Below are 15,256 nucleotides of genomic sequence, written 5' to 3'. Positions count from 1 at the left end.
TCTTGAGTTAGGACATCTCTTTGCTTTGTGTCTCCGATACTTTATTTCACTAACTAAGCTCAGACCTTTCTTGTATTCTGACTTCCCAATGCACTGGTGTCTTCTTTCAGCAGCACCACTGACCTTAAATTGCTTATCTCTATCCCTGACCCGCTGCCAGACTTCATACTTTCCTTGACATGGCCTCTGCTGCGGACCTTAGCTGTACACAAATCACTCCCCTGTTTTGCTGTTGTAATTCTCAGCTGTATGGTTTTCAGTTACTTTGCTCTGAGTCCAGAATGCCACGTTGAGTCTCTTTCCCTGATTTAGTTCAAGTCATACCATCAGCTGGATCTCCAGCCCCCTCCTATGATCTCTGCTGGTCTCCATTCATCAGCAGGCACAATGCAAATCTGGCCTCTAGTCTTCCCAAGCACCCTGGAACAAAAGTTCTCTGATTATATCCCCTGATCCTTATACTGGTTTATAAAAGATCTTTTAATTCTCTTTGTTTCCAACTAAGTTGGCTGTTTTTGAAGAAAACCAGCTACAGGGTTTCTTCACAGGATCCCCGTGTGGCTGGTGGTGTCGGGCAGCTGCGGGTCCCTGTGGTGCCAGCCCTGCTCCAGCAGGGCCACCCCGAGCAGGGGGCCCAGCCCCACGTCCAGGCGGCTGCTGGAGATCCCCAAGGAGGAGCCCCCAGCCCCTCTCTGGGCAGCCTGTGCCAGGGCTCCGGCACCCGCCCAGCCCAGCAGTGCTTCCTGAGGGGCAGAGGGCACCTCCTGGGCTCCAGGCTGGGCCCGGGGCCTCTCGTAAGAATTTCTGCCCATTGCCTCTTCTTCTCTGTGATCAAGGGGAGAAGACAACAAAATCAAGCTGTGGCATGGCAGACCCCAGAAATGAGCTAGCTCTAGAAAATGCCAGGCAGAGTAGGATGAAAGATACAGAGCAGGCTCCCCACAGAAGGAGAAGGATCAGCTGCTGTTCTCTAAGCTTACTTCCGCTCCTCTCTGAAGATTTCTCCCTTTTCCATTCTCCACAGCCGCCAACTTTGGCTCCCTTTGTCCTCTGTTCTGATTTTTCCAAGGAAGCTGCTGATTTCTGTCCCTCAAAAGCAATACCCTCCTGCTCACTATCCCTTGAAATTTCTTCTTGCTTAAGTCCTGTTTCTCTTCAACTGCGTTCAGTGAAACTCACCTGCAAGAACATATACCCAACTCACATTTCTCCCCTTCATTGTTGAGCATCATCCTTAGGTGAGAGCAGCTGGGCTTGTCATCTGTCCCTCACAAAGGCAATTAATGAACATTTTTATGCAGGATAAATGTGAAAAGACTATTCTAGTCTGCTGCTTAATTCACCTGCGTTAGGCATGCAATTAATACAATGCACCTCTTCTGCTTTGTTCCTGACTGAGCACATGCAGAAAGAGCTATTAACGTGGTTAAAGGAAACATTCCTCTCTTTTTCTTACCACCTTTTAACGCAGTAACTGCACAATGCCCATTCTGTCTTGTTTTCATTTATTGTTACAGACGAGTCTGAGGCTTACAGAACTACAGCACGCTCAAAACAAAACATTACCAGCTCTGACTGTTAAACTGGCCTGACGTGCAATGAATGATATCTGCCTGATTGAAATAAAAGAAGTTCAAAAGAAAAAGGAATTTGGCAGCTGTTATTACGAAGGAGCTCTCTGTTCACCTTAAAGAAAGCATATTACAGTGGTGTGTTTCGAGTGCATCATTTGCAAGGAGATAGCTACCTATACAATATAACACATAAATTGTTTAAGATACACTGTGTTGAATATATGGTTCACAGCAAACTCACTCTGTAATTCCACTTTTCATCTAGGCTGACGGAATTTTCCACCCTCCCCGTCTCAAATTTCAAATGCTCAGTAGAGGAGCCTGCTCTTTCAAGGCACCAGGAAAGGACAGTTTGTAGCTTTTTTTTTCAACAAGCAGAGTAATTGCCTTTAACCAGTGAGAGGCTGCTGAAAAAGACTTACATATTTTCTGACAGGACAGCTGATCACTCGGTACAAGATCAGATAAATTGCTGGTCATCTGCAATAAAACTGGTATTCCACAGAGCCCTCTATGGAGAACACCTCCAGCACAACCTGGGAAGTGCTGTTGCAAATGTCAAGGCAATGGCAAGACCTCCTTTGCAGCATACCATAATAAACAAAGACAAAAGAGGTTTCTGGATATATTTTTTTTTCCACTGCTACTCGTGCAACTCTTTTCTCCATGTAATGATATGTAATTAATTTGACCATTCAGATTCCGTTCCAACAAATGCTATCTAAGATGCCCAGATTATAGTAATTCTCTGGTGTGATTGTGGTAGCTACAGCCCAAATGCACACCACTTTTCTTGTAAACTTTGGTATCACAGAGGAAAATTATCCATTTATTTGTTTGTTTGTTTTACTTTGTAGACTTGAAAAACACCTTCTCCGTGTTCAATAAGATCTTCAAAAGGCCCGTGAGCACATCGCTGGGGATTTGTTCACATTTATGTGGTTTAAAATAATTGGTGAATGACACATTAATAATTAGCCATTATTAAAAACTGAAAGGTTGTCTGTTCCACAGTTTCCCACTCATTTGGGGGGTGAATAACAAGGTGAAACGAACACCCAGGAGATCTGGGACCTACAAATCCTGGGGCAGGCAGAGACCTGCTTGTCTGAGAATTACTGCTCCATACAGCAACCTGTATAGGGTTGCAGACAGATCCTGTTGTGGCTGTGCACATGCTGCAGTTGCTGCCCTCTGAGGCATTTGTAGGTCAAAAGCAGCATCTTAGATTCCCTTGAAAACTAAGAGGAAGCCAACACTGGGGCCCTCGTATCTCACAGCCGTGGCAAGTGCTCATTTAAGAAGCCCGCTGGGTGGAAGTGCACGCACAAACAGCATTTGGACACTCCATGAATTAATCTGTCTCCATAAAGGCAGACAGTAATCTGTGACCTGAACCCAGACGATTTTGAACCAAAAGGCTGACTCCAGTGAGAGGTGTTCGTATCAGCCAGGGTAAGCAGCCTTGTGAAATGGGAGATACTCATGCGGCTCGGCTGAGAGCCTGAGAAAACCTCGGTGCGTAACCCATGAAGGGAGGCGAGCTCCCCTGAAAGAGCCTTCAGACCCGAAGTTTAAATATTCTGCCTGGTGACGGAGGAGCTTTGCCTTCTGCCCTGGCTCTGCAGCGAGCCGTGGGGGAACGAACCCCGAACTTCTGCCCCCAGCTCAAGTCAGGAGGTGTGGGAGATGGAAAAACTCCTTTTGTCTCCGGCTCGACAGATTTGAAAAGGAGCTCGGAAACTCACGCCAAGTGTAACCTGAGTCAGCAACAAGTCTGACACGGCAGCTCTTGGGGACGCAGCCGGCCCCATTCATCTTAGCGGGGCTGTGAACCCTGAGACACCTCTGGGGTTCAGCCCGGACCACACCGCATGGGGATGCGGCCGGCCTTATCTCTTGGCTGGGCTGCAGGATGGGACCCAAAGCCTGGCGCACGCTCAGCAGGGCTCAGCTGGAGGGGGAGAGGACGTGGGGTTGGACAGAGTTTGGCTCCCTCCCTTGGGAAGGAGCCCAGCCTGCTTCCCAGACACAGCAACGGGCTGGGGTGAAGGCCTGACCTTCTGCCTTCGCAAAGCTCCTTGTGTGGGCACTGACTTCATGCGTTACCTCCCACCCCTCAGCCCCAATTAATAAATCTGCACTTTGTTGAGCAGTTTCAGCCAAAAAAGACACTGAAAAGATTGAAACACGGCATTCCGGCATTTTCCACATGCAACGATTTGATTTCTCTGCCTGAAACATGTTCTTACTAAAACTACTTCTTTTTTTTTTTTTTTTTAAATGTTTAACTAACCTAAAAATTCCAGGTCAAATGAAAATCCTTCCAAAGTGATTTATTAAAAAAATGCTTTTCGCTTGAGCAGAAAAAAATGTATGCTATTGTTTGTTGGGGCAGGCAGCAAACCAAAAGCAGGCATCCCAAGATTTCCACTTGGGGCCAGAGCATCCAGCTCTGCCTGCCATTGCTCCACTGCAGCCCTGCTGGGTGTTGGCCACCAGTCATAGCTGAGGCAGACCTGCAAGCCTTGCAGCAATGGAACAGGTACTTACGTTTTCTCTAACCAGTGCCTTAAAATAAAATATCACCACGCAACGATGGAGGGGTCTGCTAAACAAACAGCAAAGCCACGTTTTTAAGTCATGTTTTCTAAAGTCGCTCCCAGAATGAAAAGCGCTGGTGTGACATTTTGCCTGTCCACGCACAGCTAGGGGGTTGGGTTGACGCTACGAGCACAGCAATCACGACAAGTAAGAACCAAACCTGCAGATCTGAGCTGTTCCCATCTTTCTACAGCGTCCCCAGGCTGGATGAGGTGGGCTTTGCAGGAGGCATGGGCACAAATGTGACTTCCATGAAGAAAAGTGTTAACAGAAGGGGAGGAGGGAAGAGTTAACCAGGTATAAATTCCTACCTCGGCCACAGTCAGGGCCCAGAAAGCCAAGGAAGCAATGGCAGGTCCCAGACACGCAGTCTCCGTTCCCGTAGCAATTACTGGGACAATTATCCACAGATTCTAGAAAAGAGAAGAGAATTCAGATTATTTCTCTTGGCAAGAAAACACCTCTGAGTTTGGGAGGGCTTTGGGTGCCAGGACAGCTGAAACCTCGAAGCAATCGCTGCACTTGGGACTAAAAGCATTAGTCTCGAGCTCCACTAATGGGAGCTCATCCATTTACAGCAACAAATGGCTCAACCTTAACGCGTTAGCGTGGAGTGACTGCAAATCCTACGACTGATACCGCAGCTGCTCAGGCTTTGTCCTCACTCCGTACCTGAAAACTTGTCTTCCTTCTTATTTTTCTGGGCCCTTTCCCTCGTTGAATTTATCAAAGAGAAGTGATGCATGCAGTTCCCATGGCAGAACACACTTTTTGGGGCGATTTTGTTGACTTGGGTAAGTGAACTTGGGGCATTTATTAGCACCTAACAGAGCTGATCTATGATAGAAATGTTTCCCTATGAAATTCACTGATCACAGGCACTTGGTGAGCTCTGTCTGCCTGCTGTCGATGGGTTATTTCTAACTGTAAGTCTTCCGGTTTGTTCTGCAATATTATACAAACAGCCCAAAGTGCTGGGGCTAACATTATATCCTGGTGGAACAGGAATGGGGCTACTCCACACTTTTCTTTTTCTAGTTATCATCTTAAATTCCCTGACTTTGGCAAAAACACTGGCTATTCATCTTTCCAGGAAAGTTAACAGGTAAGCAAAACGGTATCTAGCACTTTTATCTTATTTTGAGGACAGTTCAGAACACTGGGGCTAAAACTGATCTTTCATAAAAGAGGGACACAATTTGGTAAACATTACTTCTCAAAAACGGAATGAAAACCATTTTATTTTCTTGACTAAACTGTGAGCAAAGATTGAGTAAATACGAGTGGGGCTCGGAAAGATGATGGAATACCATGGTTCATTCCACACTATTATTTCTCATTTTCTCCGAGGGAGACGCATATCTGATTAAAACTGGATTCAGTTATACAGGAGGGACGCCAGTGGTACATCTGTCACGGAGCGGGGTGGAAATCTTGGCCATGTGAATAATGACTGCACTTTCATAGGCATACTTCACCAGGCCCGGTGATAGCAGAGATATTTGTAAACTTCCTATGGGTGTAAGTGAAGAGAAACAGCTGCGGCAGAGATGTGCAGATTAGTTTCTAATCAGCAATGAAAGGGAGCCTGTTGCTGAATGGCTGCTCGCTGAACACCGCAGGTTTCTGAAGGACATTTTAGAGGACGTGGTGTAATTTAATCACCCAAAAACGGCAACAGCAGTTTTAAATAATAAAAACAGTTTCAAGTGGTTACGTTTTAAGTCTTGGCAGAAGACTTTGCCCAAGCAGACAGCTCCATGCAGCAAGGAAGGTACAAGATGTGCTGTCAGTTTTCTAACACTTCACGTAGGCAGATATTCGCCGTATGGGGCATGGAAATACAATCACAGCGTGCAGTCAACACTTGGGGATTGATCTGCCATATTTATTCCAATCAAACAGCAGCCACATTTCTGAGAACAAATAGCAACTCGAAACTTGTGCGTTTTTGCTGATATTCAAGTATAGGATCTCTCATTTAATGGCAGGTATAAACACCAATCTATCCTGTAAATGAAAAGTTAGTATTAGCCTGTACATGTATGAGCTTCAGAACTCTGTGATAATAAATAACATTTATGCAATAGAACTAAAAAACAAAGAAACACCTGAAAAGCAACGTGGCATCAAACATGACAGGTGCTGCAAGGCGTAACAATGCACCACATCAGCTAAAGGAAGTCTTTGTTACTGGAAATAATATTTTGCATTTACAGGGTGGTTCGGCTGATGTACCTGTGATGCCTACACCAGGACAAGACTCAGTATGCCGATCAGATGTCCACTATAGGGTGAACCGAACAACTCTCACTCACTGTACTGGTGAGGTATAATGGGATCTAAAAGCTCCGAATGACCACGTAGCACGTCTATGTTTAGGTAACCAAACTTCCCTGACTCTTAGGGTGAATCCATCTGATGAACTTCACTCCCGTGGTGCTCCCTCTCCTCCCTTGACTAGTTCAGGCATAGATATCGTCATCGTAGGCATCTGCATTTGGTCAGATCCATCCACAGTGACCAACACTAATGCTTTACAAAAAATACTCACATATATTTGCTCATTTGGCACTTTATTTTGCAAAACTGCAACGGTACACGCACAATCATGTCTCCGCAGTCCTTGATTTCCCCGGCTGCTCTTCGTAAGCGTGCCCTAACTTCATCATAACACATCGTGGGCCACCCAAAAGGAATATAAAGGCAGCTGAAAGAAAGCCGTTGTACCTTCTTCACCGAAGCACCTTGGTAACTTTTAATTGTGCCCTGACCACTCGATGCTATTAATGACAGAGGAGGCTTTTAAAAACCCTTCATCCTACTTCTGTGCCTTCTCTGATGCTGCACATTTTTCTAATATAGCTAAAAGTAACATTTCCAATGTGCTCTAATTTTGCGTTCACTCGCATTGCCCTGGAATAACCCGACTGATAGAGACAAGATGAAGTGAAGAGGAAAAGAAATTCTCCCTCTCCTGTGGCTGGAGCCACTTACCAGTTTCTAGCAGTTAAGGAAACGAACTTGCCTGGTGTGACTCAGGGCAATTAAGGTCTCCGCACACTCCCCAAAGTTCTTCGTTGCTGAGAATAAACTCTGAAAAGTAATGAGGATGCATGCAGTATATTCCTGTCCCAAAGCTGCTACAACACGGCTCAAAAAGTTATTTCCATAAAGGAAGCGTTAAAATGAACGTGCTTTTTTTTTTTTTTCTCACTAACTCCAGAGCTAATGAGAACAAACAAGGCTTGTGAGCAACAAGTCTGAGAGTTGTCTGTGTGTTTCTGAGCACGCTGCTATTTATATTCTTAGGTACGATCACAGATTGGAATTTCTTTTTCCTTTGAGCACTGCACGCATTAGTAAATCATACTCACTTAAGACCCGATAAAAACCTCTGTCTTCAAGTCAAGACTGAATTTAGTTTCAGTGGTTATACACTGCACCCATTTGAGAGCTGAGTTGCTTTTTCTGGCCCCTCTGAAATGTGCACACACAAGCACACGTGCATGTACACGGCTCTCATACCTACCTTCCAAATTAAACAGGACATTATGGGTGGCTTGGCAAGAAGAAACTAGGGAGTCGAGATGGGGGAACACAAAAAATTAAGCACAAAGAACCGAATGGAAAAATTTGCACATCTGTTGCAGATGCAAGGACTTAGCGAAAATATTATTTAAAGTGGCTTAGATGATAAACAAAATCAAACTTAAATTTCAGGGAGCGCCCAAGTTAGTGGCACAAAACTACTACCTGAAAACACATTTATCTTTCAGTATGGCCATAGTCAACATTGCTGCAGATGTGAAAAACTGCCGAGCAATAAATAAAACCAAGTCACTGCAGTTACGGCCAGGTTCTAGTTTCCATTCTACATCTTATTCTGCAACCTATTACACGTATTATATGGATATTTTCCAATTTATGCAGAATTCCATGTGGTATTTTATGAATGGTGCCATGGGAATTGCATTAGAGAATCACGGCAACTATTTGCTTTGTTTTGTTTTGAACAGTTAAAATTCACGGTGAGACCACGGACAATTCTTTCCTAGAAAGACACACACAAGCTTTCTGTTGGGTTCCAAACCTCTGAAGTGATCTGATTCCCACCAGCTGGTGAGGACAAAGATTATTAATTGGAAGGCCAGCCGTGCGTGATGCTCTCATATGGTTTTATTAGAGTGGCCAAAGAGAAGAAGATTGAAAATGCAGCTTCCAAGCCACCTTCCAAACCTCCTGAAAACAAACAACTCACAATGGGGACAGATGAGCAAAACTCGAGGTGGTGTGGCCTCAAATGGAGATTTCAGAAGCTTAAGTATGGAAGCAATTGCCCTGCCAGCTTCAAAATCTAATCAGCAACTGAAAAAACAAGTCATTTCCTGAGTAAATACTGTGAACACGCAGATATCCACTGGGAGAAGGAGTAATGACATGAGACGCATTGCCTGCAGACTTGCACGGTCTCGGTCTGGAGAACAGCACAGGAATGCATCATCTGAGGTATTCCCTGTCCTCGTCCAGCCTTCCTCACCCAGGAGAATATGTACAAAATGCTTCTACATTAACAAAAAGGAGAGAGGGAAAATGTTTGCTAAGAGTGAAACCTAGACATCTCCAAGAGCAAAGCTCTTCTTCTGAAGGACTCCAAGGTGTTCCCCACCCAAGGGCTTTAATTATCAAAGCAGAGAAGAAACCAGACGATGGTTTGGAACAAACCAGCATACACCATGTTAACTTATTCTTTGTTTTTTTGCCATTTTCTTTGGGGACATTTTTGGTCCAAGTACTCTCACAGCTGGTAGATTTTGAAGGAAACTTGGCTAAATCTTTGTCTCATTGCTTGTTTCCCTTGTGCAATCACCACTTAGCCTGTGAGAAGCTACGAACTGGCATGGTCCTGCCCGTACCCATAATAGAGACTTCACACTATGCTATCTGTCATTTAAGGATATCACTAAGCTCAACAGGAAATTGCTAATTGTTACCATTCCCATTTTTTTCAGGCTGGCAATCTGAGGCACAGACAAATAACGCCATTTGCTTGAGATCACCAACTGACTCGTGCCAGCGACGGAGCTCCCAGGCTAATGGTGTGCTCAGGGGACCATTTGCTGCTGACAAAAAGCCCCGCGAAAGCCAACTCTGCTGTGGTGAGCTCTATAAAGACATTCGTCTGGCTTGCAATTACCTACCCGACTTAACTTTATTCAGATGAACTGCAATAAATGCACGAAGACGACAGACAAATTATTAGACTCTTGATGGACTTCTCTCTTAGGTACTTACCGTGCTTGTCGGTCAGTGGTACGGATACTTTAGCAGCATATCCGCCTTATTTATTTACTATGCAACGTTCAACTTAATAGCTTGTTTCTGAATCTTCGGGCCAGAGGCCAAGGCAGATGTTTGCCTGACACCAAATCCTATTAGAGGCTGCAGTAACACAATTGTGTGTTAAAGCTAAATATTTTATAGTCTACACTTGCCACCAAGCATCATCATTCCCTCGGCATTTAGAGGCAACTATCTATTGGCAAAGAAAAAATAGTTATCTAGCTGGCAATTGAAGACGGTAGCTTTCCTGGGAGTTAATAAGCGCCAGGACAGCTTTCTAAGAACTGATTAAATGCCATTCAGGGCAGTGCGGTTGTACGAATTCAGATGTAACCACTTCCTTCGATAACCTCAAGGAGCTGGTCTGAACAGCGTTTGGTGTCAAAACCAGGTAGGAACAGCACTAAAGTGTAAAAAAAATACACTTTAACGAATCAGCGTTAATAAAAGCATCTGATGCAAAGAACATGAAACTTGCTTTTCTGATGAGAATATTACATATGAGAAGTGAGATGCAAAGAAAACAGCATTTATTTATTTATTTATTTTTAATATTTAGGTATCCTCATTGTTTGGTCTCTTCAGCTAGTAGTCTACACCTCTACACAAAAAGTGCCCTCAAAATCTTTTGATTTGTGCTCATGAGAAGATAAGTGAAGCTGTTGAGCCTGAAGACAATTGCTCTATCTACCAAAACCCAGGGAGATACTTCACATATACTGATCGGTGTAATAAAGGCTTTCGTTATAAACTTCAACCTCCTGTACACACAGGTGCATTAATTAAAAGTGTAAGTAAATAAAATGAAAAACAATTTCTGGACAAATACATGAAGGATTATCGTTCACTGTATCAAATAAATAGATATATTTACTGCCATACAGAAGGAATTTGTTCCTGACTGCCTATTCTTTGCCTAGTCATCTACCCCTGGTTACAGAAGACACGTTGCAATGAAGGTGGAGCAGGGCAGCAGGTAATTAAACTCCACAGCACATATCTAACCTTGAAATCCCCTGTGTGAGCCTCATCAATGCAAAGGGGCCATCAGGAGTGCATGGCATCCCTCTCACCTGACATGAATTACGTGTCATGGGAGGGTGAAGGGACTCCACATTACTTCACCTTATTTTGTGCTGCTGCACCACATACTATTTTTCTTAGATCTAGTGCTCGTCCAGGATAAAGCTGTCACCTACAAGCTCATTGCTATGTGTCTCCTTCACAAAAATGCTCCCTGTCACTGCCCTGACTGTATTAGCAGTAATTTTTAATAGGAAGTCAGGCAGTATAACATGAAAGGCAAAGAAGATTCTGAAGCTCCACGAACACAAGCCAGCATTTAATTTACTTCCCAGTTGCAGAGCTTGCAGTCTTGTTTATTTTTCAAAGAAATGATGCTACTCAATTGAATTTCACTGCAGGGTAGTAGGATTCTGAGCTTAGAGAACTGTCACCTGCTCTTGTAATTGTGATAACAATGCCGAGAGAGACGTGGAGGTGAGAGGGGATAAAACAGGCTTCAGATATCTGAAACATCAGACTTGACATTTTGAGCCAAAAAAAAAAAAAAAAAGAAGAAAAAAAAAAGGCTCTGGAAACAAAGGAAATGTGAAAATGCTGGGTCCGGCATGCTCTTGCTCCTCCTCTTCCTTTCTGGGATGAAATTTGAAAGGACTGATTCCTTCTTACAGTACATCATCACCTGCTGAGATTTCGATTTTTTTGCTTCATTTGTGTTTTATAAGGCTTTTACATTTCTAGCTCAAGTAATCCACACCTGGCAGCCAGGGATGTGAAAGTCTTGACAGCATCATGGAAACTCAGTCATTATTTCTGAGTGCTCTTTCAGTTTCCTCTTCTGCAGGGCACCTAGCGCGATGCTGATACTGCTAATGCCACTTGATGTTGTGCCAGATTTTGATTTTTTTTTCTTTTTCTGAAGGCTGGGAGGTCTGTTTTAATTAAGGATCCGTGCATATAGCCCTGTTTTGCTCTCGGGTCCCAATGGAACGCTAACCTTCACATGTAGGTATCAGGATGCTAAATTAGGAAGAGGGCAACAGGCAGAGAGCTCTTCTGAACAACTCCTTAAGTCACTTCGGACTCCGGAAAGTCAGAGTGAAGTAAAATGGTCATAGTATCCAATTGCATGTCATCCTCCCCCAGCTATTTACCCATAAGAACTTAAAATAAAAAAAATAATAAAAAGCCATTTCTAATGGCAGATATACATCCCCATCACTCTACTGACAGCATGTACCTGCTCCAGCAGCTGCTCCAGAGTCTGAATCATTGTAAAAGGTGATGGCAAAGCACAAAAATTTTGGCCTTCAGCATCAGTTTGGGGTGCTTATTGAAACCATCAAGACCTGCTGAGTTTGCCAAATTCCACAGTACCTCATGTGAGCCCAATTTCCCTTGAGATGTCTGCACTTGTGCTTCCAGGCCTGGCTCGAGATATCTATCCAGGTACTCAAATGGCTCTCACCACAATAATATCAGTCATTCTCTCACTACTTCAAGCACATTTGACTCCAAACCCAGCTGGAAATACTACAAAAACAGCTTTGTGTGCACTATTTTTGAACTTCTGTTCCACAGAAACTGGGACCAAATGGGAACAGTTTGGGGAGTAAATAACGAGGAGAACAAGCCCACTTGTTTCAGAAGCCTGTGACACATTTGGTCTGAATTTGGTTTGTGTTTGAGGGAGAGCTTTATCTCACTGCCTCATTCCTTTCTCTTACTGCTTCCTTTTTAAGAAATCTCTCCAGTGCAAAATGCCTTATAATCTACAGCTATCAGATGGTTGAAAGCATAAGGTGTAATGGGATTTCAAAAGCACCAGGGCACTGCTTTATGTATACTACCATTTAAGTTAATGGTAAAATCTCCTTTGACTTTGCTGGGACCAGAATGGAGGCACCTTTTAGAAAACCCTGCTAATGTATTTCTGCTCTTCATAGGGATATACGGGGAACGCTTTTCTTCCCTGAGAATGTGAGCAATGCTAAAAGCCTGAAAGGGGCTATGAAATACAGTTCTTAAGGAATCTTACGTTGACTATCTGAAAAAAAATCCTTCTGTTCTACGTCGCTTGAAATGTGATCGCAGCTTAGAAGTGAGTTGGGAAAATTTTCAACGAATGATTCTAAACAGAGCAGCCCTTGGACTGAAGCCTTCTTCCTCCTCCTTCTAAGATGCACCTTAAAAGCATGATAACCCTTTAGCCTCAGGGACCACGACATATTACAAGGCAGGGGAGATCCCGAAAGACAACTCGTGAATGTTCTTTTTCTGCGCTGCTTTTCTTCTTTGCAGCTGGAGTATTTTTAAACCTGAATTTCACTCCTGTAAATGAAACCCTCATATCCCCAGTTTGCCCAAGGGACTGCAAGGAATTTTTTTGTTCCTTCCCACTCTCATAAATTGTTACAAACTAATACAGGAAACAACAATTATTCAGCCTTCAGGGCTCAACTTCTGGAGCTGCGCTGGCAAGCGGGAAGTTACTTTGCGTTCAGTACATTACGATTCCTGCTCTTGCAGCTTGGGGCAAGGCTAAAGCTGGCCTTCAGTTTAATTTTAAATGATGGTGTAAGTTAGCGTACTCTAGGGAAAAGGAGGCAATCCATTCCTGCATACACACAAAGAGGACCTCCAGTGTGAACTCATTTGGTCAAACAAATGCCGTGAAACCGTGGCGATGTTATCATTTTGGACGAGTTAAACACTAAGTTTCATTTTACATGAAGTCTTTAGCAAATATATCCAGCCTGATAAATCGGGATGCAGTAGCTGGAATGACTGATACCTGAGGTTCCAATACGCTGCAAAAAAGTAGGTGTCTGGTGCTGTGGCGATATCCGAAAATACGATGCCTGGTCTCCAGCTGCTGCTACAGAAGGGCCTGAGTCTCGCCCAGGCTTTATGTTGGACCTACCCCTCCTCGCAGGGATGCCCTCGACTCCTTGCATTGAGCTCTCCGTGGTCTGAGATCAAGGCCAGAGAAAAAGCAGAACTCCTGGCTCCACGTCTGCCTCTAGCCAACTGGCTGCACAAGCTTGGTCAAATCATGTTCCTTCTCAGAGCCTCCAGCAAGCCTCCGAGACAGAAATCAGTTTAGCATAATTTATATAACTCTTTCTCAGACTGTTGCAGCTCTTAGATAAGGCAAGCAGTCGCACATCTAATACACAGAACAGCCGTTATCATTTTAGAAGTCAACATATGCCAGGAGTTACTGCACAGACTGTGTCCTTCTCATCCCCCTGGGCCCTGTGTGGAAGGGGAGACTGGGCTGGTAACTCCTGCGGTGCCGAGCTCGTTGGCTTCTGTTCTCTCATGTGGTCAATTAAAGGCCTGCATGTAAATACGATTAAATACAGCCTTTGGAAAAGTAAGGCTCAAAATAGTCGGTTGTTCTAGCACAGAAAGGGTTCCCCTTGTGTTCGCCAAAGTGGACGTGTAACTCCCACAACCTCATTTCTGTGCTTTAGCAGGGGAGCGTTCACGGAAAGAAAAGTCTGCGCGGAGCTGCTCAGTAATCCGACGCAGGAATAAAACAAGCTGTGCTTACATTAGCCTGCAGTCTGGGGTGCACGGACAGAGCTATATACAAAACTGCAGAAACGAAAACCATATGCACTGCTTTGCACGTTTCTCCAGAAACCCTCCGATAGCGCTGTACGTCATGTCATTAAGGCAGAATTGTGCTGCTCTGAAAAAATGAACTGAAAGAAAGGGACAGAAATAACAGAAGGAAAGAGAAAGGCTTTAACTTTGGTATTAAATAAGCCTTTTCTTGACCCCAAAACCGAAGTAATTACCCCAATCGATACATCTTTTGTACAAGCTCTGTTGGATCAAGAGAACTTGCCGGCCTGCAAGCAGCACGCTGATGGGCAAGTTCAAGGCTACCGGGCCATGTAAGTGCAGATGTAGGCAAAGCTTTTCAGAAAGACAAACCTACCTTTGCTTCTCTACTATTTTGAAGCATGATCAAAAAAAAAAAAAAAAAACAACAAAAAATCTGGATCATTAGAGTTATTCAGACATCTAACTTCTACTGAAATGAATACACACTGGCATCCAAGCAATTTTTACAAACGTGGCTTAATCTCCTTTGTACAACCATATTAATGCAAATATCTGTCTGCTTGTCTCTCAATTTTTCCCACCCAAATTATCACTTGTAATCATTAGATCTATTGGAAGAGGAGTGTACCTATACAAACCATTTCTTTACAAAGAAGGAAACAAGAAAAAGCTCAAGTGTACTGTTAAATGAGTGATTCTATCTCTGCTTTAAAGCTAAGCTAACTTTCTTTACTCACTGCGATTTTATACTGCTAGCTTTTTCTTGCAGGACATCAGTGAAGAGGTATGCTGTATATGGAAAGAGCTGTAGCAGAATATTTCACAGCCAAGTATCTGACCTTTCCAGGCTTCTTATTATTTAATTATCTTTGAGATGTGTCCCTAATTTCTCTTTTATTAGAGATGCCTTAAGTCTTCAGCAGAAAAATCCTGAAATAATAATTTTGCCTGCCATTATAACTTGGGAAGCAGGGTAATTATGTAAGAATTGTTTTAGACACTTGCAGGGAGAAAAAGGTCACCACAAATAACATCTAGATTTGAAATGATTGGTCTGACTTCAGGTTTCTTGGAAGTGCTCCGGCTCCAGCAGAAGCAGGCAGAAAGCAGCAGGTAACATTTGGGGAACTGTG

General features: G+C 43.7%; 1 protein-coding gene across 1 annotated transcript in view; it reads right to left on the bottom strand.

Moving 5' to 3' along the window:
* Window positions 1-15,256, bottom strand: part of TENM4 (teneurin transmembrane protein 4) — a 338,371-nt gene that overhangs the window by 146,374 nt on the left and 176,741 nt on the right. Inside the window, exon 9 of the mRNA XM_035560436.1 lies at window positions 4,490-4,591. Coding sequence (XP_035416329.1) covers window positions 4,490-4,591 — 102 coding nt within the window. The remainder of the gene's footprint in view (window positions 1-4,489; window positions 4,592-15,256) is intronic.

This window comes from Cygnus atratus, chromosome 1 (genome assembly GCF_013377495.2).
Source record: "Cygnus atratus isolate AKBS03 ecotype Queensland, Australia chromosome 1, CAtr_DNAZoo_HiC_assembly, whole genome shotgun sequence".
NCBI lineage: Eukaryota > Metazoa > Chordata > Aves > Anseriformes > Anatidae > Cygnus > Cygnus atratus.
This window is presented reverse-complemented; position numbering and strand designations above follow the sequence as displayed.